This window comes from Hemitrygon akajei, chromosome 23, assembly GCF_048418815.1.
Source record: "Hemitrygon akajei chromosome 23, sHemAka1.3, whole genome shotgun sequence".
NCBI lineage: Eukaryota > Metazoa > Chordata > Chondrichthyes > Myliobatiformes > Dasyatidae > Hemitrygon > Hemitrygon akajei.
This window is the reverse complement of record NC_133146.1, coordinates 50,106,596-50,117,301: the sequence shown is the minus strand read 5'-3', so window position 1 is coordinate 50,117,301 and position 10,706 is coordinate 50,106,596. Positions and strand designations below refer to the sequence as shown.

General features: G+C 37.5%; 1 protein-coding gene across 1 annotated transcript in view; it reads right to left on the bottom strand.

The window, feature by feature from the left end:
- Positions 1 to 22: 22 nt before the first annotated feature.
- dhx32b (DEAH (Asp-Glu-Ala-His) box polypeptide 32b) overlaps positions 23 to 10,706 on the bottom strand; it is a 30,201-nt gene continuing 19,517 nt past the window's right edge. The window contains exons 5-11 of the mRNA XM_073027597.1: positions 7,851 to 7,950; positions 7,045 to 7,203; positions 5,100 to 5,291; positions 3,586 to 3,735; positions 3,223 to 3,413; positions 2,688 to 2,869; positions 23 to 209 (exon numbers count right to left, since the gene is read on the bottom strand). Coding sequence (XP_072883698.1) covers positions 26 to 209; positions 2,688 to 2,869; positions 3,223 to 3,413; positions 3,586 to 3,735; positions 5,100 to 5,291; positions 7,045 to 7,203; positions 7,851 to 7,950 — 1,158 coding nt within the window. The 3' untranslated portion in view covers positions 23 to 25. The remainder of the gene's footprint in view (positions 210 to 2,687; positions 2,870 to 3,222; positions 3,414 to 3,585; positions 3,736 to 5,099; positions 5,292 to 7,044; positions 7,204 to 7,850; positions 7,951 to 10,706) is intronic.

Genomic DNA, 10,706 nt, shown 5'->3' with positions numbered 1-10,706 from the left:
TCCTGAAGTTATGAAAGGTAGTCAATTATTGAATGGTGCATCTGTCTTCAGTTGAGTTTTCCTGTGGCTTATCATTCTCTTTGGTTGTTACATGATGTACTTCTCCATCTGTTGACAGTTTTAAGTGATCAGTAATTTCCTGCAGAATTTCCTTACTCTCACTGTGAGGTAGGTTACTGAAATAGTACTGAGGAACTAGCTGTACAAACCTGAAAAGAAATGTGGACTCAGATTTAAGCTGATTTCACAAATATTTCATGACATAGTTATATACTAGTTTGCAGCAAAAAATTAGTTATGAAACTGAATAATCTAAAGATACTTAACACAACCATCAGTTATGGACAGCAAATAAATAGAACTTTTACAACCAAGAACCCTGCAGCCAGCATAGGCCTGCCCTTGCACATTTCTATCCATATTACAATAGAAATTTGCTAACGGCAAGAGGATAACCTGTGCCAAGATCCTTTGTCATTTCTTATGGTACCAGATGAAGGCAATGAGAACAGCATTAGCCTATTTGAATTTCCAGAGTAACAAAATAATACAAATAATGATTACTTTTCAATTTTCAGTTGTATTGTTTCTTCTTGTGTAATTACATTTCTAAGCCCTTCACTTTAAGCTTCTCAATTTTAGACTGAAAATAATATGGTATATATTCATGACAAAAGCATTATTTAAATTTTAATTAAATTTGGATCATTTTAATACTTATTCTAGTAACAGAACTAGATTGAGATGAATGTCCAGATTGGTGCTAGTGACCATAATATTTTATGAAGTGATAAAGCCACCTCCTGTGCCTTGCCCATTATTTACCCCACAATTAGCTTAACTAAGACATGTCATCAGCTGGTAGCCAGTTTTGGAACCAACTGTACACAAGTTGTTTGCTATTTTCACTAATTGCAGAAGTTCATTGCTGCAAGTTCTCAATGTCCAAATCTTCTGGGGAAAAAAATGCTAACTTGTTCTTCTAAAAAGCAATTTTTAAAGTGATGTTGATGCAAAACATTAAAGTTCAATAACTTTTAAAAAAAAAAGTCAACTTGTAATAGTTTTGTTTCAGGCTTAGATATGTTTTCTTGAATCTCACATTTGAAAATACTAATTGCAGCTACACATTGTAGGGCATAGAATTCAGCATCAGCTTTGTTGTGGGGGAATTGCCTATTTTCAGGGTGGCCATTTTACACTGGCCACCTGCTTGTAGGGAAAGGCTTCTTAATGAGTTGGGGTAGCCTGGAATGGTTTGAAACGAACTGAACTGAAGTAGTTGGGTACAGGAAGTAATGAGTCAGAATTCCAACTGGGCACATAACTAGAAAAAAAATCCTAAGAATGAGTGGTATTAAGGGATTTTTAAACCATTGACAAATATTGTGAAATCAGTATGTCCATTGACAAACTTGAAGATAAAAGGTCAGTAATACAGTTCAGCACTTTGGGTTAAGATGCACTGCTTTGGATTGGCTGCAGTCATGATGCTGACAAAATTTGTAGAACTTTCCCCACATTGTCAGTAGGTAGGGAGCAAACAGGATGAGATAAAGCAAAGTTAACCAAACCGATGTTTTCTAGTGCAAGTTGAATTGGAATGTCTAAGTGAGATGAAGAGTAGGTCCTATGCGAGGCCAAAATGGTAGCCCCAGTGTGGGGGGGGGGGGGGGGGAGAGAATGGAATTTAAATAATACCTACATCTGTTGTTATATGGGGGGGGGGGGGGTCATACAGAAATAAGACTGAAGAACAGTGCAGAAGAGTGGATAAGTCACCAGACCTGGACAGAGCACAGAACAATTTGTAATGTTCAGTATAGACATAGTGCCAGGGAACTAGATACTTCAGTGCTTAGAAATTCATCTATTAATTATAAACACAAAGTTGTATCATTGTGCTCTCAGCTCCCACTTCTGATTGGAATCATACGTGCTGTAATACTAAGCAAATATTTTATAAGATTGCTGTAGTTCTAGTAGTGGTTGATTCAGGACTGGTTTAGATTTCTGCACAAGCATGGAGTCAATCTTATTTATTGAGATACAGTGTGGAACGGCCTCTTTCAGCCATGTTAGCCAGCAATCCCCCAATACAGTATTAATCCTGGCCTAACCATGGTACAATTTACAATGACATTAACCTAGCAATTGGTACCGTTTTGGACTGTGGGAGGAAATTATGTGGTCATGGGCAGAATGTACAAACCTCTTACAAGCAGCAGTGGGAATCGAACCATTATGCCTGTCCCATAAAGCATTATGCTAACCACTACACTGCTGTGTCGCCCCACCTTGTGGCATATGGCTTATAGAAGTTCTGTTATTTGTGTTTAATACTTGCAGCTTTAACATCTAATTTGTTACCACACTTGTTTCTGGGATTTTTCCAATGTAAGTTGGCTGTTTTTGCTTTTTCAGAAGAAGTTGTACTTTATGTATATACTTTAGTGGTTGGCGGGGGGTCACAAAGTTTATTCATGTGCAGAGAACTGAGCTCTCAGTATTATTGAATAATAATTGGTAACATTCATCTTGAAATCAGAACATTTTTTCTGTTTGCTCATTTGATTCTTTCCAAATTTAATGGCATTGTAACTGTTGAAGACATTAGTGATCAGAAGTAACCAATTCCTCCATATAAAACTGCATTTTAATAGCACCCAGCATGAATTTACACTTACATTTCAGGTGACACCTCTGAGATAATTCTGATGCAGTTGTTCTCCGATATTGTAAATTCATGGAACAAAACCCATTCTGGTTTTAATCTTGTAGAACAATAGCTTGAAAAGGGGTGCAACTGTGTTACATGTTTGTGTGTTAGCATGACGTAGTTTCCTAATCCATCAACATCTCGAGCAGTCTAGAATGGAAGAATTGCATTAATAAGTTTCTAGAATTCTGAATTGGATTAAAAATTACTTCACTTTTATCAAAGAGTAGTTCACCATAACTTTAAGTCTACAAATTCAACCTAACTATATGTGGACTTCCTTTCTCTGCTAAAAGCCTGACCACTAATGAGCAATAGCACAAATAAAAATTGGACCTAAAGAAAGATATACAGTGAGATGATGACAAAGAGCTCATACAACAGTCAAGAAGAAAGTGTAAAGTACTGTTACAATACTTTGTGGAGGTGGACATTTAGAAATACTATTTTTAGTGATAAACCCATTTCAGACTGATGTGAAGAGTGTTTCCAAAAGTATTTACCTGCATGAAATAGCCAGACATTAAAGCTCTTTTCACATTCAGTGAATTCTTATGTGTGCCAAAAGCTGGTTCTGAAATGGGAAGTTCAATGCGCTGCATAATGTCCAGCAGATCAGCCCGGATGGCATCTGCTATCCTCAGAGCAGAGCAATTTAAAAAATTGTCATGGCACCATTTTTCATCTTCAGAGTCTGTGTTGAAGTAAAAACCAAATAACAGCATGTTTTAAAAAGCACTAAGAGTTGATTTAACACTTTCAATATGATATTGAACTTTTTTCGAAACTTGAAGTCAAGTAAACCATCTTTAAGAATTACTAATTTAAAGAAAAATTAATCTGACTCAGTTTTTTAGTTTACTTACATTCAGCTGATGAGATCAGCTTGCTTTGTTTAAATGCGGTGTAAACATTTATAAGTGTAAAGTGATCACCCTCAGGATGGAAGAATTTCCTTCGACAAGACTGTGCAACTTCCTCTAAACTGGGAGGCGGTTCCGAGAAACAACAAGGAGCTTTAAGAAAGATAAAGTATAGGAGATATTTCATTACTGATGCAATTAATCCCTCAATCTGTTGTGATTAAAATCTGCTACTGCTGTAGGAATGCAAATGAAATGTTGCTTTCGTTATGAAATTTCTATGCCTGCAAAGTGGAAATCCTGCAGCTCCACAGAACATTGAAGAAAACTGTATGAACAACGAATCAAATGAAATTAAATTCTCTTAAGCATGATCTATGAACTATAGTTCTGCTATAAAATTCCTTCTGAATTACAATGTTATTTTCCAGTATGCCATTAACATTTCCATTAATATTAAACTATCTGGCCTTTAAATGCATACAATAACTCATTATTTTACAAAATAAGGGATTTCCCAATAAATATTTAAAATGTACCTTTTATATTGCAAATGTGCATGTTACCATGGCTATTTCGTACTGGTTTAATCATCTTTTGCTGCTCAATGACATTTTCTATGGAACTGTGATCATCAAGCTAAGCAGTGAACAGTGCAAAGGAAAAATGTGCTATTTTAAGTTCTGTAGGAATATTTCTTAGAGGTATAAATAGCATACATTAACTCAGAATTTATGATCAGCTGTTAATGATGCCAGTTATTAAATCTATAAATGTCTATGGAAAGCATTTTCCCAGTTGAAATTTGATATTTTGCACACTGAATATTTTGTATCTCCGAAGTGTGGCACACTTTTTGAAATATTTTAGGTTAGAAGTTTATTGATTATATTAATAAGCATAATGTTTCATTATTTTGGAAGAGTTAGGCACAAGTCTTTTTTTTTTTAAAAAAAGGTACATACTTATTGAATGTGTGGACTAAGATATTTTTAGTTACCAATGGATAATACCGCTCCAAAATTATCATCCGAGCATCACTAGTATACATGAAACAGAACATGCTGGAACTCTTATAACCTCTAAGCCTCCTTATTGCTTCAATGATATCCTTATGAATTTGAGGAACAAAACTTCAATTTTTGTTTGGCATTGTGACTCAGTATTTCAGGTACATTGTAACTTCCACTCAGCCTCCTGCCCCCACCTCCAGTATCTTTCAGTTTCTCTTCTGTCTCTAACTGATGGTTTTAAAAGTAGTTGTTGCCTTGGCAACTTGGTGTCTTGATCCGCATCCTGCCAGAGGCATTCCCTCTGTTCACCCGTCTCTGCAACTTCAAACAGGCTTGTATTCTCTTCATTTTTGATCATACTGAAACACCAACTCTGTTTCTGCCACTGATGTTGCATAACTTGAATGTTTCCAGCATTTTCTGTTTGTGTTTTGTACTTGTTTGCTCCAGTAAATCTGCATGAATGTGACCAAACGAAATAGAGTACTGGATTGTTTAAAATACCTGTCACCATGGCAGCTATTGTTAACATTTCATGTACACAGTCATATTCACAGGATGCAACAAGAGCTTTGGCCATTTGGGGATCTAGTGGAAATTCAGACATGATGATTCCAATTTCTGACAAATTTCCATCATCATCCAGGGCTGCAAGGTAATCAAGGTCTTCCAATGCCTGCATTAAGGCTTCAGGAGCTGTTAGAAAAGGACATTTAATGGAACAATATGCACTTGCATCACTTAAAATCCAAGAGATTGCTTCATATCATTCTGTAATCAATACCCTATGTACCTCTTCAAAAGCTTCAAATGCATACGATATACATCCTGAAATGCTTTTTCTTTGCAACCATCCATGAAAACAGAGGAGTGCCCCCAAAGAATGAATGACAGTTAAATACAAGAACACCAAATCTCCCCCCCCCCCCCCGTGCTCCCCAGCAGCAAAGCAACGATTCCCCCTCCCCCACCAGCAAAAAAAAAAGCATCGGTGCCCCCCACCGAGTACTCAAGCAAGCAGCAAAGCATCGATAAAGACACAGACTTGCAGTACCCCAAAGACTACTCGTTCACCTGGTATTCGACATACCACAGGCTCTCTCCCTCCCTAATAAGGGAAAAAGCAGTGTCGCCGTTTCTGTGGCTCCTTAATAGATTATTAAAATAAGTCAGTTGAGATACTAATCTGCCAGGGCAGTGATAGTAAATTATTTTGCAATAATCTATCATAGCAGATAAACACAGGAAATTAAATGAAGCAGGAATTAAGACTCCAGCTTAGCTATTATTGAGGGTGATGAATAGATTCAAGGGTTCATGAATAATAATTTACTAAAGTTAGTTTGAACAATGGCAATTCTAGAACCAATCTGCAGCAGTGTTGCATCTGGTTTAATTTGGGAAGGGGGTGTAGAGGAGGAGGAGAGAGGAGTTTTTCAGGGAATGGTTCTATATATTAAAAAAAGTAGTAAAGCAATAAATTTGGCAAAATGTATTTCTTCCTTTTACATATGGAGTCAGGATTACTCCAGTGACCCATTTCCACTCAAAGAACAGTTAATAGCAACCACCAACTTATTACTTGTAACTTCATATTTGGTAGTTGAATTCTTAACTTATGCAGCTTAATAGCATATGTAATCACTTGTTATTTCTGCTACATTTACCATTTTGAAAGTCTTGGTACATCACCTTGCAGCGATACATGCTCAACTACCCGTGATAAATGAAACCAATATACTGGCAGAAAATGGCTCCAGTACCACTGCATCAACTGGGGAGGAGCTGATGGTATCTAAAGAAAAAGGAGTCTACACATTTTCAGAGAAAGCACGAGTTTCAGTAGGTCTCAAAAAAAAGTTTAAATCAATTTGATTTTAGAAAAATCTTCTGCACACTTACAATGTTTATATCAATAAAGTTATAATTTTAAATTCCAATTTTACCTCTTTCATTATTTTGTTTTTAGGATGCAGGGCAAGCATTTATTGCCCATCACTGGAACAGAGCAAATTACTGGGCATTTCCCAGAATATTATAAGAGTCCAGCATATTGGTATTGGTCTGGAGTCCCATTTCAACTAGTGCAGAAATGGATGGCCTAAAGCAAATTAGTCAATTAAACAAGTTTTCACAACAACCTGGTAGCTTTGCAATACTTGGAATATTATTCACTGAGTAAATTCCAAACCTACATGTTGGAATTTTAGTTTTGATTGAGTTGCTCATTTGGGTATGCAATAGTAAAAGTATAATAGTAAATGCATGGTAAAAGTCAGAGGCTTTGAAGAAACAGTAGCACAAGGTGTTTTGTCAGATTGGTTGTATGTGTAATTGTGTACCAACTTCATTAATTATGGTCTGAGGCAAAAATTTTGAACAGTTTTGAATAGCTAATCAGAAATAGATCATATCACTCATAGGTTGTATGTTGTAATTATAGTATTACCTGGCCTCTCAATGAAGTCGCATTGGCCCATGTCTGCTATATCCATTCTCTTTAGGAATAAAACCATGCGAGTAAGGTTTGATTCTAGCACACAAGCTGGTGAGAAGTCAGGCATCTCTTTCTTTAGAAACTCCTCAGAATATAAGCGGAAACATTTGCCTGAATAAAGCAATTAGTTCAGATTAATTAAGTTGTGCACTCATGGTTGTATACATTAATTGTAAGAAAACATAGCTAATGGCAATATTTGCATCATACCATAAGGAAAATATGTCAACACAAGACATAAGACTGCAGATGACAATATAATCTAATGCAGGAACTCAATGGGACAATCTGGGTGGGGTGGGGGAGGAATTGCCAATATTTCAGATCAAACCCCTGTATCAGGTTTAAGAGTAGAAAGGAGGGGATAGTCAGTATAAAGAGGAGAGAGGGTGTGGGGATGTGATGGACTGAGAAATGGTGAAGGATTGCAGGCAGATTGGGCCAGGTAGAGGAGGAAGAGGAAAATGGTAAGTTTTGGTGACTTGACAAGTCGTGTTTATTGCCAAGTTGTTGGGTAATTTAAAGCATTGTTTGAAAGGTTCTTAATTAATAAGAGAGCCAAAGGTTATGGGAAGAATATGATTGAGAAGGAAAATAAATCAGCCACGATTGTATGGCAGAGCAGACTCGATGGGCCAAATGGTCTAACTGTGCTCCAATACAGCTCATTGGTCTCTCAGAGAGCTCAAAAGATGCAATTTTGGATGGAGTAAGCTGCGTTCAAAGTAAAGTTTATATCAAATAAAGTCAGTCTTTACCCAGTCCAGTAGTGTCAATGATTTGTGTACGCATCTTTGCCTGAATTTTGCTGATGGGTCGCATCACTAAAGATTCAGCTCTGATTCTTGGATTGTAAACCTAGGATTTGATGAAACAAAGCAATGACATGAAAAGCAAAAATGAATAATGCCTGAAGTACAGATACGATCGAGCTAAGTTTGTTATTCTAGATGCAGCGTATGCCTCTGGATATAGCTGTTGAAATATTCACAAAGATTCTCCAGTTGGCAGTCTTTGCAATTCCTCTAGTCAACACTTCATATACCATCCAGAGAATCAAATTCAACTGCAAATAGTGTCTTTTTTGGAGTGTAACCAGGTAAAGGCATCAGTTTGGGAATCACATAGCATCATTCACTTCCTACTACTTCGACCAAAGGCATTGATCAATAGTATCAGTCACAAAAGAAATTCAACTTTTAATACCTCACTAAAAGTCAACAGTAGAGTTGTTTATAACTGGTGGTTCAAGAATTATCTTCCACCATCAGCACTTTACTCGGGACCTGTGACAGAGGTCCAAAGTGCTTCAATTCATTACTTATCTCCGCATGACACATTGGAGTGTTACAATAGAGTAAGGAAATTAGAGCAGCATGGGAGAGGAGCTGGCCAAAGTTGATTGGAAGGAGACACTAGCAGGGATGACGGCAGAACAGCAATGGCTGATGTTTCTGGGGGAAATTCAGAAGGTGCAGGAAGATACATTCCAAAGATGAAAAGGTATTCTAAAGCAGGAAGCTAGAGGATTGGGAAGCTTTTAAAAACCAACAGAGAGGTACTAAAAATGCCATAAAGAAAAGATGAAATATGAAGGTAAGTTATCCAAAAAATATAAGAGAGGATATAATAAGTTTTTCAGATTTACAATTAGTAAAAGAGACGAGAGTAGATATTGGACTGGTGGAAAATGACACTGGAGAGGTAGCAATGGGGTACAAAAAAAAACGGGGGAGAAACTTAAGAATTTTGTGTCAGTCTTCACTGGACTGCCAGAAATGCGAGAGTGTCAGGGGGCAGCAGTGAGTGTTGTTGCTATTACTAAGGAGAAGGTGTTTGGGAAGCTGAAATGTCTAAAGGTAGTTAAGTCAGATGGACTACACCCCAGGGTTTATGAATGAGCTTAATGGATCATGGAGACATTAGTCATGATCTTTCAAGAATCACCAGATTCTGAAATGGTTCCTGAGAACTGGAAATTTACAAATGCTGCTTTACTCTTCAAGAACAGAGAGAGGCAGAAGAAAGAAAATTATAAGCCAATTAGCCTGACTTAGTGGTTGGAAAAATGTTGAAATTTATTATGAAGGATGAGGTTTTGGGGTGCTTGGAGGCACATCTAAAAGGAGGAATCTTGCCTGACAAATCTGCTGGAATTCTTTGAGGAAATAACAGGCAGAATATACAAAAGAGTCAGTGGATGTTGTTTATTTAGATTTTCAGAAGGTCTTTGCAAAGGTATTGCGTATGAGGGTGCTTAACAGACTAACAGCCCATGGTATCATGGCAAACGTACTTGGATGGATTGAACATTGGCTAACTGGTGTGAGGCAAAGAGTTGGAATAAAGACGGCCTTTTCTGGTTGGCTACAGGTGACTAGTAGTGTGCTGCAGGGGTCTGTGCTGGGACTTCAACTTTATATGTCAATGATTTGGATGAAGGAGTTGATGAATTTGTGGACAAGTTTGCAGACGATACCAAGACGGGTGGAAGGGCAAGTAGTGTTGAGAAAGCAGGGAGGCTACAGTACAGACAGGTTGAGGGAATGGGCAAAGAAGTGACAGATGGAATATAGAGAAGTGCATGGTCATGGACTATTTTGTAAATTTAGCGAAAATTCAAAAATTAGACATGTAGAGGACTTGGGAGTCCCTGTGAAGGATTCTCTAGAAGTTAATTTGCTGGTTTGGGTTGGTGGTAAGAAAGGCAAATGCAATGTTAGCATTCATTTCAGGAAGACTAGAATGAAAAAAGGATGTAATTGAGGATTTATATGGTATTGGTCAGACTGCACTTGAAGTATCGTGAACAGTTTTGGGCTCCTTATCTGAGAAAGTATATGCTAGCATTGAAGAGCGTTCAGACGAAGTTCACAAGAATGATCCCAAGAATGAAAGGGTCAACATACAAATTGCGTTTGATGACTATGGGGCTATACTCACTGGAGTTTAGAAGAATGGCGGTGGGGGCAGGGGAGGGGGAAATCTCATTGAAACCTATCAAATATTGAAAGGTCTGGATAGAGTGAAAGTGGAGAAGATGTTTTCTATAGTCGGGGAGTCTAGGACCAGAAGGCACAGCCTCAGAATTTAAAGAGTTTGACCATGTTCCTGTCATTTGCTTGCTAATTTCACCAGAATGCTGCAATGTTTGTTTCACACTTCAGCCCAAGCATCATGAGCTTGAAGATTTGATCAATAGCTGATACATGGTCTCGCTGTAGCAGTAAGCCCTTGAGGTCAACGAATCTGAACAGAATCTCTATCCTTTACCATCTCATCCACTCCCTTACTTTAAAGATTTCAAACCACACAGATCATTCATGAATCTTCACAAAAATATGTACATAGAAAGGAAATGGTGGGTATACAGTTGCTTTTAAAGTGCAGTCTTCTGCAGCAAATACTAAAGCAAGCATCTCATATTACAATTATCAAAGACTCCCTAGTCCATTTGTACAACCATTTCTCTTTCCTATTAAACCAAGCGCTGATAGTGAAGGCACCAATATCGTGAATCAATATGCCAATTTACAAACACAACATGAAATTTGCTTCAAACACAAAAAAATTCAACGGCCTCCACTGGAGGAACAGCACCTTATATTCTGTCT